Source organism: Colletes latitarsis, chromosome 9 (assembly GCF_051014445.1).
Source record: "Colletes latitarsis isolate SP2378_abdomen chromosome 9, iyColLati1, whole genome shotgun sequence".
NCBI lineage: Eukaryota > Metazoa > Arthropoda > Insecta > Hymenoptera > Colletidae > Colletes > Colletes latitarsis.
In genome coordinates, this window is record NC_135142.1 from 23569620 (window position 1) to 23586087 (window position 16468).

General features: G+C 40.1%; 1 protein-coding gene across 4 annotated transcripts in view; it reads right to left on the reverse strand.

Annotated features, from left to right (window-relative positions):
• Positions 1–16468, reverse strand: part of LOC143345784 (rap guanine nucleotide exchange factor 2) — a 209598-nt gene that overhangs the window by 145855 nt on the left and 47275 nt on the right. For 3 of the 4 annotated variants that reach the window (XM_076773196.1, XM_076773199.1, XM_076773194.1), the window contains exons 3-4: positions 14145–14272; positions 12863–12946 (exon numbers count right to left, since the gene is read on the reverse strand). In XM_076773196.1, the coding sequence (XP_076629311.1) occupies positions 12863–12946; positions 14145–14272 (212 nt within the window). Of the gene's footprint in view, positions 1–6119; positions 8806–12862; positions 12947–14144; positions 14273–16468 lie in introns of those variants that run through there. The other variant, XM_076773203.1, reaches the window with a different exon arrangement.

Genomic DNA, 16468 nt, shown 5'->3' on the forward strand with positions numbered 1-16468 from the left:
TCGCCGTGTCTCGAGGCGTTCGACGATCCTCTTTTGCCGGTCGTTTCGACTTTTCGAGCTAACTTCGTTCCGCGACAGTAGGTCGAACTGTCGAAACACCCGGCCCATGAATAATACATGCAACGGGACGAACGTCGGTGCCCCGGCGAAAACTCGATTCTCGTCTGCCGTTGCCGGAATAAATTGCTTCTTCCAGCGTTTTTCTTTTTTGGATAATTTACTTTCCTTTCGGCGGGAACACCGAAACCCGGTAATTGCGTTCGCTGAAAGGAATTTTAAAGGCGAGGCTTACTCGTGGCTGGAGATCGACCTCTTCGAGGAAACGCTAAACGGGGAGGACGAGAATTTTTAACGGGGAAGGAAAGACGAACGATTAACCCCTTGACGTTCGATTTAATGTAATTTTTCGAACGTATACTAGTTAATTTCGTTGAAATTTCTTGATTAGATTTACGAATACCTTGTGAACGTAAAAATGTGTTGATTTTAATATATAAGACTTGATGACAAGTAGCTTCATGACTGTGAAACTTGTCACGAGTCAGACTCGTCATTGTACGATAAGGGGTTAATCGACGATTAATGGACGAAAATACAAATTTAATTACAGCTGGATAGGAAAGCACCTTTACTAGGCAACGATTAAATGAAAATAATAAATACGAATTTAGTCTAAAGGGATATTATTTTATGAAGGCATTCTTTCGAGGTGAAAATATTTGCAAAACAGAAACAAACAAATATCGTTCAACCTAGGTATTCGACGGGGTTTCGAGTGAAAACTGTAATGGTTAACAGTCGTTCGAGAGACAAGATTCTTAAAGAAAGCAGTGGGGTGGAAAGGTTGAACAGGAATGGTCGTTGGGGAGCAGTCAGTGACCGAGAAGTCAGGTGAATCGCGGTGTCGCACCTAAGGCGATTAACGAGCCGGGGCTCGATGTCAAAGAAGATTCTGTTTGCAGCAAATAGTGCAACGTCGATTCTCCTTCGGTGTCTAAGCAATAATGCGACGAGCATTTTAATTTAGTTAGAGATCGATAGGGTGTGGAGCGAGCACGTGCTGACGGCAAACAAGGTTTTCTCGATAACCCTCCTTCGCATTTACGCGGCACTACGTATCCACGAACCCTCTTATACAGGGTGATCAACAACGCCCGGAACTATTATTAGAGAATCCAGTGAACCCTATCGTTTTATCGGCATAATGCCGAAGATCACAATCTAAATTGGCGACTGTGAACTTCGTGCTGCGTCGCAACACCTCTCTGATTAAAAATTTACCCCGGCGCGGCGAGTGTCGCGGAATCGAACGCAACGGGGATGAAAAATTGGCAAAGGGATGCTCAACGTAATATTTTATCATCGATCGTTTGACTACAGGGAAGGAAAATCTTCAGTGATCGATTTTAAGATTTTCCACGAGTTTGAGATACCAACAATACATACGTGTTTGCACATTATTTTTATTTTATTTTCTATCCTGTCGTATCAGGAGAAACTTTTCACTGAACTTCCTCGAACACTGTAAAATAATTTTGTTTTTTATATAAATAAAAATAATACAGCGTGGAACATAGAACGAGACACTAGGAAATGATACGAAACTTATTGTTCGATGTAAATCGCACGTACATGTAGGTAGTATCCCTATAAATAAATATTTATTCTTTGCCACCCGACCCTCAGACTAAAATAAATTATAGTATATGGAATAGAAACAAGAAACGTATAATATTAAATTAATTCAGAGTATTAGAAGACAATACGAGTGAACGAACCTAATTACTGGGTTTAGAGAGATCCATCGACGTGAATGCGTGAAAAAGAATCTCTTGCGCGAGACCATGGATCGTACTATCGAGGATATCTTTACGATCTTGGTAACGTATGACGATGTTCGTAAAATATAGTACTGCAAGGAGCTATAAAGACTGACCCTGATTAATATTCACGGTCTGATGTCCCTCTGTTCGACCATCGATGCTATTAATCATTGGCTTATGCGATACAGAATCCTGACGTAGAGTAACCATTTTCAAAAATTCTGACCACCGAATTTGAATTTCATCCAAGGCCATTCTATCATGCGAATGATAAATATAGTGTTTTATTACCTTCCAATTAAAATCGTTCTCGAAAAATATATTATTTATATTTCAATTTGCAGTTGAATAAGTTATATTTAACACAACGCAACGAAGTTATCTCAAATTTAAACGATACTGCGAGGATCATGGTGCTGCTATAGGATAAACAAGCTCAAGAACAACGAAAGTACTCAAGCGCGAGGGAAACCTTCTTATTAGCTGCTTTCCGCGCTAAATATATTCGTATCCCCTCTGAGGAAAAAAAGAGCGTGTGTTGACATAACTAAGTTCGCCTCTTCTTTTTTTTAAGTCGTTGCAGAAACATTGCTATAAAGTGAAACGCGCTGGCTCAGACTGCCAATAGGAAATCGATAAGTTATTCTATAAACGTTATCAAAGGAATGGTCGACAGATTGATGGCATTAAAATATAGTCGAAAGCATCGTGGATTCTGATGTTGGAACACGAGGGTATCCTCGATGAACGGTCTTCCCCTAGAAATTTAATTATAAAAACTGACAGGAACCCTCGGGTAGGGTGCTGGCACCCTTTATCGAAATAGGAAATTGAGGATGCCACGTGGAAATAATGAAAATAGAATTGGTTCCACTCCTTCGAATCCCTTGATGCAATTTGAGAACGTCGTTCGGGAATTCCTCCTTTCTAAATCGATTAGCGATCGCAATATTTCCAAAATCCTATTAAGGACCTTTCTTTTAACCTCGCGAGCGAGTAGCACTTTCTTTAAAACTATTAAATCGGAATAGTAACTACTTTATCCAGTAGAATAACCTTTCTAGCAATTTGCAACGAGAATATGAACTCTGTGGCTTGAACAATTTTATAGACGCAATATTAATTGCAATATCCGGTACCAAATCGATAGAAATTCTCAATTAAAGTTAAGGATTTAACTTCCCTAAATAAGTTTTGAATATGAGGCACTTGGGAAACTTAAATTCCTAGCTTTAGAAAAAAATCTGATTTTAAATTTTATTTGTTACACAGTGCACACTCGTTCCCATGCAAATGATCATTCCTCTCGAAGTAAATAGTAAATTTTCAATGAAGCGGAAGCTCACACTTTCATGTAGTATCGGTGAAAATGTGAAAGGAGCCAACGAAGGCAACGATCTGTTCACAGAAAAATTTTAGAGTACTCGATCGATGGCTCGTGTCGCTCTGTAATAGGTTGCACAATCAACCAGCTCTTTTCTTCGTCGAGAATTACGTGAATCCTTTATATAAAGGTTTCTTTTGCAAACGGTTACATCGAAGTGCCAGTGCAGAAGAATGAGAATTACGTAATAATATGAAGAAATTATGAACGCTGAGTCGACGCGATGCATTAGACACGGTACGAAGTCCTTCCTGTTCGATCGGGAAAGCAAATATGCCAGAAATTGGTTCTCTATTCTAAAAAAAAAAGCTACAAAATCAATTCTTTTACGCGCGTACAAGTCTGATTATTGCAAAGATAAATTATGAAATTATTACGATTCAGCATAGAAGCTTTTTTTTACCAGCGATCGTGAAAATGTTAAGAGACTGGAAGAGAAGCTTTCTATCGAGAACGAAGCAAAACTCTCGAGTTGTAGCGCGCGATGAAACGATCCCATCTCGATTTCGGAGCAGGAAACACGACATTGGACTTGATTTCCAGCGAATCTCGAAGCTTCTCCGTAATACGATCTACTCGCGTGTTTACCGAGCAGGGATTGAAACGTGACGCGCAGTATTGACAGTCCCGTGTCACGTGCACGCACGCGTGACAGCTACGAAACAACAATGCTCGCCGAAAACCACGACAATCAATAATTCCGCAAAAGCGTACGGAGGTCAATTGACTTCGATTTCATGCAGGTCGAGTCATGGCTATACTAGGGACCTTCATCCTCCCCCAAACGTGTATGCAACCCTGGGGCATTCTACTAGGGTGTAACGCACCAAATATCTGTATTTTACATTCGAGTAAAAATACTCCAAGCTTCTCGATGCGACCCTCAAAAGTCTACGTTTTAAAATCAAACTGAAATCTTTAATATCTCTAAACAAATTATTCTAGTTTCCTCATTTTTATTTTTCATTTAAATAAATACATTTGTCGTCAAGATCTTACAAACGTGATCTACGAAATATTTCGTACGTTGCAACTTTAATAAAAGGAAACTACAAATGTTTAAAGACTCGAAAAAAAGCGATTTAAAACTGTTTACAAAGCAGTTTCTTTCCTTTATTTTTAGTAATAATAATAAGAGAATCTCTTTGAATCTCGGTAAAATGGGTACGAGATACCACGAAGCTTTTTACTTTCTTTCTATTACGCACCAGTTCGCATACAAGAATGTTGCGCTCGTTTCCCCGTTTCGAAGTTTCTTTCTAAATTAGAACCTACAACTTGACACGGTTATTACATTACACTTTAATAAACCGCCTCTCTGCGTCGCGTTTACTATATTTGCCATTTTAATTTCGCTTCGAGTGGAAATTACGCCTACGCATATTTTTACTGGATAATTTATATTTATAGTATGAGTATGGAAGTAGGTGACATATCGACCCTGTGTATCACTTCCCAAAAATAACCGCTCGGCGATGCTAATTAAAAAGAAATCGGATTGCTGTATAAAACAGAATCAAGTATTGTACTTCTACGTTGAGAAATTCTTATGGATCGGGAAACTGTAACACACAAGCTCTGTTAAAAATAACACCATCGATAAAATTAACCCCAAGTCGACCTACTGCATCGAGCAGTCCTGACATTTTCGGCACTACGAGCGTTCGGAATTTTGCCCTTTAACATTTCTACAATTATTTCGAACGCTTCAGATATCTCACGACCGAAACACCCGTGTCACGTCGATAATCTTATCCCTTGGCTTCTACTGGGGTTAGTGGAAGAATTTCGCATTGAACTATCGTGCATTTTTGTGGTCAGTAGCGGAAGCTACAGGAACGCGAGAAATTTAGGCCGAACAAGCTGTTATTCTCAACTTATAGTAAATAAAATTTAAATAATGGTGGATTTTAGTCTACATTTCTTTCTTTGTTGAATCTATTTTACTAATTTGAAATAATAATCGTATTAGATGGAACAAAACGTGCACTTTGTAAATGTTTCATTTTAATGTTTTAAAAATTGCTGGAGATGTTGGTTTGAAAGTGTTTAGACAAGGATATAGAAGAAAGCGTAGAATATTTCAACAGAAATGGATACAGTAGGGAAGGTATAGAGCAGTTACGAAGTGGAAATAGAGACGTTTGTAGAATATTAAATATGGATAAGGAGGTACAAGTGTAAATGCGATACAATGGGATCGAAAGGTCAAGGTACAATAGGCGGTATAGATACGTAAGGTGCGGTTTGACTCCGAAGTATCTTGGCAAACAGGGGAAGAGTAATAGTCAGACAATAATAAATGTATAAATATGGCAGAAAACAGTAGGTATTAAAATGGGGGTTGAAGAAGATGAAAGAAAATACAATCTGCGTTTTAAAAAACTTTCAAAGGGTGACTAATATCAATATCTCAAAACTCTATACTCTTCTCTAAGTTGTAATTAGACTGCAGATCTCTATGCAAGTTCATATTTTTATTAATAGAATTAATGGGAATTTTTTGGAGAGTATCTTACTCTATTTCTTATATTTTTATGTATTAAGTGCATTCTGTAGTATTTTGAAAATTTACATTTCCCCATAAACACATAAATATCCACTGTCCACAACCATATAAAAATTTTTATTCTGATGACGACCTCTATGCAAACTCATATTTTCATTAATAGAATTAATGTTCTGTCGTGTTTCAACCCCTAATTATAATTCGTATCTCACTCTATTTCTTATATTTTGTATATAATGTGCATTTTGAATATTTAAATTCCTCCATAAACGTATAAATATCCACAGTCTACAATATAAAAATTTTTATTTCGAAGACGTTGAGGAACACAGTCCCCAAAGAAACGTCTCCGCGGCGACTCGAGGCACAAATCGCGATTAAAGTTAAATGAAAGTCGGCTCACCGGTCATCCTGGGTGACAGTAATGTCAGGCGGAGGCGCTGAGGGCGAGGCACCGTCTGGAGCATCCAGTTTGCCGGCTTTTTCCTCGCTGTTCCCTGTCCTTAAATCCGTCCAACGAGAGGTATCCCGCGAAATCGCCCGAAACGACGATCCTCACTGCGACGACATCGCGACGCAGTCTCTCGTTTACCCGCTTCCCTCCTCGAGAACTCTCTTCGACACCCTCGAAGACGATCGAGATTCCCAGAATCGGCGCGGAAAACACCGAACACTCGTGTACAAGCCGAACAATACCTCGCTGTTCGCGTTGCCTTCAACGTTCTCGATTTGCCACGATACTTTCAAACATTCCCGCGCCACTTTCACCGTCCGAATCCGTCTGGAATTCCGCGATCTTTCCAGATCCTTTCCTAATCACCAGCGCTTTCGATCGACTCCAGTCGATCGTCGAATCGATCCCACGAAAGGTTTCGACGATGTCCCCGGATATCCGTCGAGTTCCCGTCGATCTTCGTCGCTGGACTGTCGGACACCCTCGAGAGTGACTCGCCACCGTCTCTCTGACGATGTCCTCCACGACCACGGACCGTTAGCTCGATTATTAGATTTATTACAGAACTCCCTCTGAGACCAGGCTCGCTTCTTAGGCGAAAGCGAACGGCAATTATCGTGGAGCGTAGGCAAGTCAGTGCGCGCCTATAGTTTGCTGTGTACTCGATCGTGTGCCCTGGTAAACACAGAGCCGTGAGGCGCCTCCGTGTACCCTGGATTGGAAACCAATCGCCGATGGTACTCTCGTTAAGTAGCGCGAGTGGCCAGCAGGCTTAGACGGCCGATGGTTTCCTGCCACGGGCCTAGGATTTCGGTCCACGGCCTTTGATCGATGGGGAACGACAAATTGATTCGCGACGATCTATACGGATGGTTCCCCGACGAGGAAAAACGAGCAGAGCTCGCTGGACCGTGCGAACCGGGAACTGTGGGGAGGCTTCTTGTTTCGAGGAAACTTCGCTTGCAAATTGTTATTTTATCGAGCCGTAGATGCTGTTCCCCGATAAAGCTTGCAAAACGTGCTTTGAGGATTTGCTGGAAGCGCGAGGACGAGGAAGTAATCCTTTACAGGAGCATCGATAAAACGATGAATAGCGGTCCCGTGGATTATCGCGTTTCGTTGAGCGTCGATATTGCTGATCTTCTTCGAGAAGTGAAGGTGTAGAGATTTTACGACGATTGTTTATTTTCGTTGGATATCAATGGCACTTCAAAAGTTAATCACAATATGCTACATGGGTTTCTCGGATGTTTGAACTTTAGAGCGGATTATCTATTGCGAGTAAAAATCACTGTTTCGTTGAATGTCACGCCGAGTCCAAAGATTTATTACAAGTTTAATCCCGCTGAACGTCGACGATTAACGACGTGCCCAGTTGGAAATTTCAAGCAAAGATCACACCGATGGCGAACTGGTGTTTCGTTGAATGTCAATGTTCCCTGTCTTTGTCAAAATGCTACACTCCCGGGGATTTATCGGAAGCCTGATCTCCAGAGTATCGGGGACGCGGTAAACAACGCTGCAGAGTTGTTATTTCGAGCGAGGATCGTCGATACTAACTTGGTGTTTCGTTGAACGTCGATGTTGCTGACCTTCCTCGAAAACTTAGCGTGCTCCAAGTGTTTATTAGATTGCGTATTTAAAGCGAAGGTCGCTGGTACCGTACCGGTGTTTCGTTGAACGTTGATATTGTCTCCCCAGAGAAGATCGTCGACTGTTTATTTTACGTAAATATCACCCGGTACCAAGCTGCTGTAAGCTTTCTCTTGAAAACCAATTGCACTGTTAGCCAAAGTATACTCCAAAAATGTACAAGTCACTACAATCGAATTGGTGTTCCTCTTCCTGCCCAAAGAGACTACCAAACGTGCTTGAACGATTAATTAGATCCGCAGAGCGCGTGTATCTTCCCCAGAAAGATGTCCATCTCGTGAAAAGCTACGTGAGGCGAGTGGTGTTGGTCGATCCCCTTTTCCGTGGTTTGTCAAGGGAACGAAGGATTGTCGACCTTCCCGTTCCCGCGGAGGTCCTCGACGTCGTCGAGACGTCGCTCTTTACGCAACGGAGCGTTTCGAGTGACAATTCGACCGGCGTGGGAGTGGTGACGTCACCAGGTGCAAAGAAACCGCATCCGTCGAGGTCCAAGGGTACGCGTTCGCCCCCGTAGTGTCACTCGTGGTCGTCGGAGTGGTGCGAGAAGGGAATCATCGGCCAGAGGGGTTGAAAGAGAGGGTGGCGCGCACGTGCAGTGCCGGAAAGGACACGTTCTTTTCTTTCTTATCCCGAAAATCGATCGTTAAGACACGGTGCATCGAATGACACACGTCGCGGGAGGGGGGTGGACGCGCGCACGGGTGACCGCCGAGACACACTGTGACACACACGTACACCACATATACACGCACAAGTTCCGTCTCTGCACCGTCGAATTCCTCCGTTACCCGAGGGCACTCGCGTCGCCTTGAATCCGTACCTGGTGGCGTTCACGCGAACGCTGCATCGCCCCTCGCAAACCGCGACACTTATTTTTTTTTTTTCCCCCCCGCAGGAAACGCGAACGAGAGAATCGCCGGGATTGGAATGCGATTCGCGGGTGCAGCCCGGTATTAATCGCAACACTCGCCAACCGCCACGATATACTCGAGAAGACTGGAGCCTCTCGCGGTAGGTGAGGCCCCCCTTCTTTCTCTCTTGCGCGCTTTCAGTGTTGTAACCAGCCGCGCCAGGCCACCGGGCGCACGCCAAAATTTTAGAGCCACGACCAATCGAAATCGAAAGCGCGTCACCAAAAGCCACGTTCCGTTCCCCTCCGTGAAAACAAGCATATTTCTTTCAATGCATTTGCAAGAGGAGTACATCATCTTTCATAGTATGTTTAAGTCTGTCGCGAAAACGGCTGTTTTTGGTTGCAAAAAAATCACGTTTGAATAGTTGAGTACGAACGGAAAGCTTGCTCTTATATCACACCAACTGACAGGAATGTTTTTTTTTTTTGGAGTATATTGGCCCTTTTAGTCAATCGAAATATACAGTATAAAATAAAACGTATAAATATAAGGTGATTCGTTTTTCATTTTTAACGTAAGCTTATAATTCACTAAAAGTAAAAAAATATAATTCTTTTACCAAACTTTTAATAATCGTATTAATAAAATAAAGTGAAAGAACGTATTCTAATTTCTATTTAATACACGACGGATAAAAAGTTGTTGATTTTTTATTTGTTATTAGAAATTTGTATCTAATTAGACGAGAATTTTTCTGTGACTCGCGAGCTGTGGAAAGAGTTCAGCACTTTCGAATAATTTCAAATAAATGAATGTTAACAACCATGTTATTATAATCACAAGAATGTACGAAGAAAATAAAAATGCTTGGTGTTAAGTAAACGAAAAGTTCTGGAATTTATTTAAATTGACTTAGAATTTTATATTACAAAATAATAAACAATATTTTCTCATTGCTCGAAATAAATTTGCTCAAATTAATCGATGTAATTTTTAAAACGAGTATTCGTTTGGTAAATTCTTCGTTTGAGAGGAAATGAATGTTTAAATCAAGTCCATCGCGCCGAATGGAATATAGGAGGTGAAGTAACCGAGAATTGGTTCATTAAATTCGGTTCCCACGGCAGAAAAAGTACTTGATTGCAGTAAAAATGAATTTTACTTTTAATTCCTGCGTATGGACTGAAACTTTCGAGCAAACATAATTGGAAAAATATTCTCCATAATGTTACCTTATCGCAGGAAAGGAAATAAATGTCTCGATCGCGTTGAAAAACATTTTAATAAGGACTTGAATAGTTTTACATAAAGATTAATTCCGTTCTCTAATTATCACGTATACCAAAAACGTGCTAATGGCGCTCCGTTAATTAATTTTCAACATTTTAAAATACGAAGACCACGTTCCTTTCTATCAGCTCCGAAAAGATTAAAAAATTTTTTCTTCCATCGCAAGATGATCTCTGAAAAAGCAAATTTTCAATCCTCACCTATGCAAACATCCATTTTGCATCGTTGAAAGTAAACGTATCGGAAGGGGCCCAACTATTTTATCAACCTACGCTCCTGCGATCGAAACCTTTCTCTCTCTCGCGCGACCCCTCTCTTTCCGTCACGTGCTACGTTACTCTCCGTTGCCCTCTTCGTCGCACCAGAGAAGCTGTCTGCGTCTATCAACTCGTACAACCGTCCTTCTCCCTCTAACGCTTACTCTAGACTACGCTCTTTCGTCGTCGCTCCGAGTCGGCTACGCTCGTGACTACTCGGCACGAGTACGCGAAAAGTGCTTAGGGAGGGGGTAAATCTACGCTCAGGAGAAAGAGAGAGACACAGTTTCGCGCGCGTAAAAGAAGGACAGCGATGCAATGAAAGAAACGAAGCGAGCGTAAGAAAGAGCGCGGACCGAATGAGCGACGGAATGAGCGTAAGAGCGAGCGAGCACGTGAATGAGTACGCCAACGAGCGTAAAAAACAGAGTGGTGGGGGTGAGACGGCACGTGACTCGAGCTCTTTCTCGCGAACGGAGTAAATGAATGTACAGGACGGAGCGAGAGGAACGGTGAAACGAAACAAAGTTGAAGAGAGCACAATGTGGTAAAAAGAAAAGCATTGTACCTGGACAAGTATTGCACGGAGAAAGAGACGTGTTAAGAAACTACAAATGGAGGAAAACTCGTGAAAAACAGCCACACCCGGCGCACTGTTTGATATTTCAGAAATTTAAAATACTAATTTTGGTTTTAAAAAATTGAAATTTGTGGAGAAACGCTGATTATAAATAAATTGTAGGACGAGGGCTTATCTATTTGTATATAATGGCTGAGATTAAAACCTTAGCGTGCTCTGTCTGGAAAAATGTGCAGCAGAGGGACAATCAGATAGCATAGAGTGTTACGGGATGTAATTAGCTGCATACTGAAATGTAACCAACGCTTGTTTCTGAAGGAATACATTCAGTCAGAAGCGTAGAGTAAGCTGAAAGGAATGCAATTGGTGAGAGAGCATGAAGAGACTATCGATCAATAAGTATTTGCAAGTAAAAGGTATTACATTAAATACTAGCACGTAAATACAAGTCTATATGCTTAAACGAACGTAACAGTATTAATGTAAGCTCGTTAAACTTTTAACTCGACAAGCGTGCATGGAAATTGCGAAACTGTACATTTTTTAAAAAGCATTTTAACAAATGAGCATGCTAAAGTATTAAATCTCTTGCGACTTTTAAAACAAATTAAACTTTTCGAAAAACTGTAACACGTGATAAATACTCTCTGCTATCCAGATTGATGCAGCTATAAACAAGAGATAAAAAAAGTTTTACATTTTTCTATCGAGTATGTATGCAAACAGGTGTATAAATTATGCAATTTTTATTTCACGGTTGATTGCACGCGGGGAAGGTAAAGAACGAGCTTGGTAACAAGTGTTCGAAGCAGAGGAGAGAAGAGAAGACGAATGTATTAAATTAACGTAGTGAAAATTTGCTTTTCCTTTTCAGAGCGATTGAATTTCATTAAAGGTAGATTATTTAATACATTCGCCGTTAAAGTGTCTCGTCTCACATACACGTTGATGGAACGAGGTTACACGATTAATGAGAATTTCCGTGGTTCGAGGGACACAAAGAGAGAAAACTGCGACCGTAACCCTGGCACAGGACGATTTATGAGCGAGATCGCTATGCGCGTAATATACACCGTGACCGTGAAATTAAAATCAATTTGGATGATGTATACTGCAGAAAAAAAAAAGTTTTCGTACTTTCCGCCGAACTCGATCTATATTTTATTCGCCGAATAGAAAAATATCACGCGATAAATGTTCGTTCGCGTTACCAACCGAAATTTCAGCAAGTAATTACATTCGTGAGAATTTGATCACGTTGAACTCCACTCCATTAACTAAATATTCAGTTTGACAATGTTTACAATCGAATTAACGATCCAACGCTCCGATAAACCAAACGGTTCCAAATCCCCTAAATCAATGTTTTCCAAAGAAAGAGGTTCGATACCTGAAGAGCAGATTGGTACGATCCGAGGGGAACGCGAAAAGAAATTTTTTAACGTAAAATATAAGCGGTAGTATATTTTTATTCGTAAAGGTTCCAGGGAGGAAATATGTCGCTTCGCTTTCCTGTACACCGGGTACGCTTGGAAACTCTCTCTAGATATACACGCTAGGATCGATTTCTATCTCGGCAGCTTCTTCGCGTAAAGCGAATTCAGTATGATATTGAGTACAAGAAGAAAAAGAAACGAACGACGTTGTTGGAGAGATGCCACGAGGAATGTGTGTACACGTACCGGAACAGAAACACGACCTAATTGCAACAAACAGATCGAGCCCGACTAACAGCGCATTTTTCAAGAGCAACATGTAGCGAAATCGTAGTTGACGTCGAGATAAAACTGCAAGTATTACATCGATTACAATGGCAATCAGGGCCGTGCCTAGGTATTTTTGCCCTCGGGGCGATAATGACATACGGAGGTCTTTGCCCACTCGCTTTGCAGTAGGTGTACTGCGCAGATATCAGAGCTGGGCATTACTTGAATTGTTTCGAATAAATATTCATCCGAACAAATTCGTTTCGGTCGAATATTTCATCGGGATAATTATTTATTCGTGCAATCTTGGACAATCGGGTTGGTAACAAGTTAAAAATTGTGTAAATCTTACCTTGAACAGGGTAGAAACATGGAACCATCAATGAACACAGAACCGGAGAGCAGAATATACCAGCTCGTGGCCAATTCGCCGGTGCTAAAATAATTTAGATAATATTAATTAAACTATTTATAAACAACGTAATTATATTATTAACAGAAAGATAATTATCCCTAATTTATATCCTTAATTATTTTAATACTACGAAAATATGAAAAAAAAGAGGAAGAAAGAAATTCAATGAACCCTTATAATGTGACCTTTAAACAAAACAGTTTGTATGTCTATCAGAGGTGTGGACCTCGAGTAACTTTCGTGAATAAAATACAGACTAATAGAAAAAGTTTTGAGCAAACGGAAACATTTATGAAATGTTTTTTATTTGTCTGCAAATATTTGTTGCATTGCAACTCAAAGTACGTTCGTTTTACCAACAAATTATATAACAGACGAGATATATGAGTAGACTTTATACTTAATGGAATTTTTCGATGAAAAAAAAAATTTCAAATCGTTCTGGAAAAATTATTTTCGGTTACAGGGGTCAATTGCAATCATTTTTGGTGAACAGACATACCCTCGAAATCCTAACCATTTCCGAGAAAAAAAATTCTTTACCGAAAGAATTAGTGTCTGACCATGAATGATGATTCCCCTGAAATTGAAAAGTTTCAAGTCGTACTAAAAAAATTATTTTCGGTTGCAGGGGCCAATTACAAGCATTTTTCGTGAATACATATACACGCGAAATCCTACTCACTTTCGAGAAAAAAATTGATTACCGAAAATATAATGTGCGGATTGGAGAATTTTAATGTTTCAAAATGCAAACAACTTTTGTAATGAAAATTGTAATGATGCCCAAGAGCCCCAAAAAATGGACCGAAAAAATACATTGGATGTAAGGTCTACTCATATACCTCATCTATTTAATTATACTGTGAAATTATGGCAAGGGATAACTGAAAAATGAAGGTCCCGCGATACCTACAGATGTTCAATGCATTCTCGCTGTTACTACAGAAGGTAAGAAAGAAACACGCCGATAAAATACCATCAGGAATAAAAAATAGCGTCGATAAAGTAGCGGCAGCCATAAAAAAAGATGTCGATAAAGACATTTCCTGTTATTTTTATTACACCCTCTATCATAAGCATAGCAAGAATCTTTAGAAAAAGAATGCACATTATAATAATTTATCGATATTCGTACAAAACCATCTATAACGTTTCTGCATAAAATATCGAACATATAAGGTGAGTGCTTGTGTCTAATCCCAAAGATATTACTTACTAATAAAGAACGTGGTTCGCATGATGCCTTTCATATCGTACAATTTTGCAAAGCCCACGAAGAATGGAATCCCTGCACGGACGTAATGCTTCTAGACCTAACAGACCATAATATATGATCTGTAGATCCTGAAAATAAAAAGAAAAGAACCATAGTAAGCATCAAATTGTTACAACAAAAATTCAAATATAATGCAATTGATTTCTACTGAAAATCGAGTGGCTAATTTCAAGATTACGAAGAATCCTTTCAACGTTTGTTAAAAACCGGAACATCAAGTTTTAGTTATTTTTTAACATGGACACTACAAATATAGTTTATTTTTTTCCATAATTTAATTGCGTTTTAAGTATTAAGTCTAGAGAGAGCAAATATATTTAAGTACACGCTTATTTAAACAATTAAACAAATATCTAATTATAAATAAAATTCAAACAAAAGACGGTCATTGTCTAAGCGTTTCGCAACTCTCGAAATACATTCGAAAAACAACGTAGAAAGCTCTAGACAGATTCGCGACCTGTATTTATATTTAGTCGAATACTTCTCAGCCAACGAGCTTATCTTCAAGCGCTGCAAAGTTAATGCTCGCGAGTAGAGCTTTTAGGGTAGAATCACAGTGTTTGCAAAGTTCTTGGGCAAATATTCACCTCGAAAGTGTATCGTTTGCACGCTATCGGTGCATCGGTGTTGGCGAAGCAATCTACGAACTCGAACGAGCCGCGCGCGCCAACCCAATTGCCTCTAACTCGACCCTAATGTTGCCATGTTATCTTACACTATGATCGCCATACTATCGTTATCCAATGTGATGAATGAAACCGGTAATCGCACTTACGCGACCAACCAAACTCAATGAAACTGTTCTTTTTGCTGGGCATGTTTTATCACTTGAATGTTGGTAATTGACGAACAGCCATTTTGTAATAATAATAGAACCACCGTGATTGAGCACCAACAAAGTACTTCTAATGGCTCTTTCTTCGAACCGTGACTACAAGCTTTTTACTCTGTTAATTCTGTAAGAATTGCACTTACAAGGGGAGTATCCATTTACGAGAATTATTTGTAAAAATTTCTGCGCTTTTACAAAATTCTTCCAGTGTATTATTCTACTTAAAACAATGAAAAATTTCAGAAATAAGAAAAAGTCTCTCCAAACTTTAGGTACCATAAAAATCAAATTTTACTGGATACATATAGAAATTCATACGAAAACACAGACTATCGGTCACCTAAAATCCCCTTCGCGGATCTGAAACGAATGGCGAAATAAAAACACGCATGACATCATAACCAACGAAGGAATAACCAGAGGAACCAAACATCTCCACCCATACACCGAGTGGTCTTTTACGTTTAATTTCACGTATATTTATGCACGATCCTACAAAAGATCGATAATTCGAACAAACAACGAAACAAAAGAACCCCAGAAACAAACTTCTATTTCAGCCCGAAAGCACACTGGAAACGAATTAATCATGAGCGACGTGCTCTCGCAGAAATGTTCGCGTCGCGTCAACATTTACGAAAATCTAAATTTCAACTTTTTAACGCGCGAGCAGCGACCGTGTTTCCAACCCGCGTCACTCGAGAATCCATAATTAAACTCTTTCGAAAAAGTTAATAACAGAATGTAGTTCCGACGCGAACTGAAATAATCAAGCATCGTTGGTCAAGCATTGTTCACGCGGGACACGATGGAGGCGAACGAATAATTTACAGCGACGTCCGTTGTTTCGTGCCCCTGTGCTCCTGTGGTATCGGAGACGAAACACTCGCGACAAACGCATTAAACCCTTGTTTGGTGTTTGAACAGACAAGACACCGACGATCGATGACGCAAGGGATCGAGTGAGGTAAGGATTCAATTTCCACGCTTGATCTGCAGCTAGACGAGCAGGCCTGTTGATCGACTTCCATAGAAAGCGAACGAACTTTCATCAACGTAATTCCAAGTTTGGCGGACAGACAACGGCTGAATTAGTAACGTCGTCGTTACGATGATTAAACCTCCCGCGCGTGACGTATATGATAATGCAACGTCGACCCCCGTGATCATCGATGTTACACGATTACAGGGAAACGTTATCAAAACTGACGGGGGAAGACTGTGTCCTACGAGCGAAATTATCGAATTAGCATGCACGGAAAATTACGTCGAATTTGCGATAATACGGCGGTCCGTAATACGGGTTAACAGGCCTGGAATTTCCATTTTTAAAATCTGCCATGCGTATAGATTCGAATATGGAATTTCTATATAAATCTAGTTCGGTTTAACATATTTTGAGATACTTTTCTGTTAACATTTATTATTT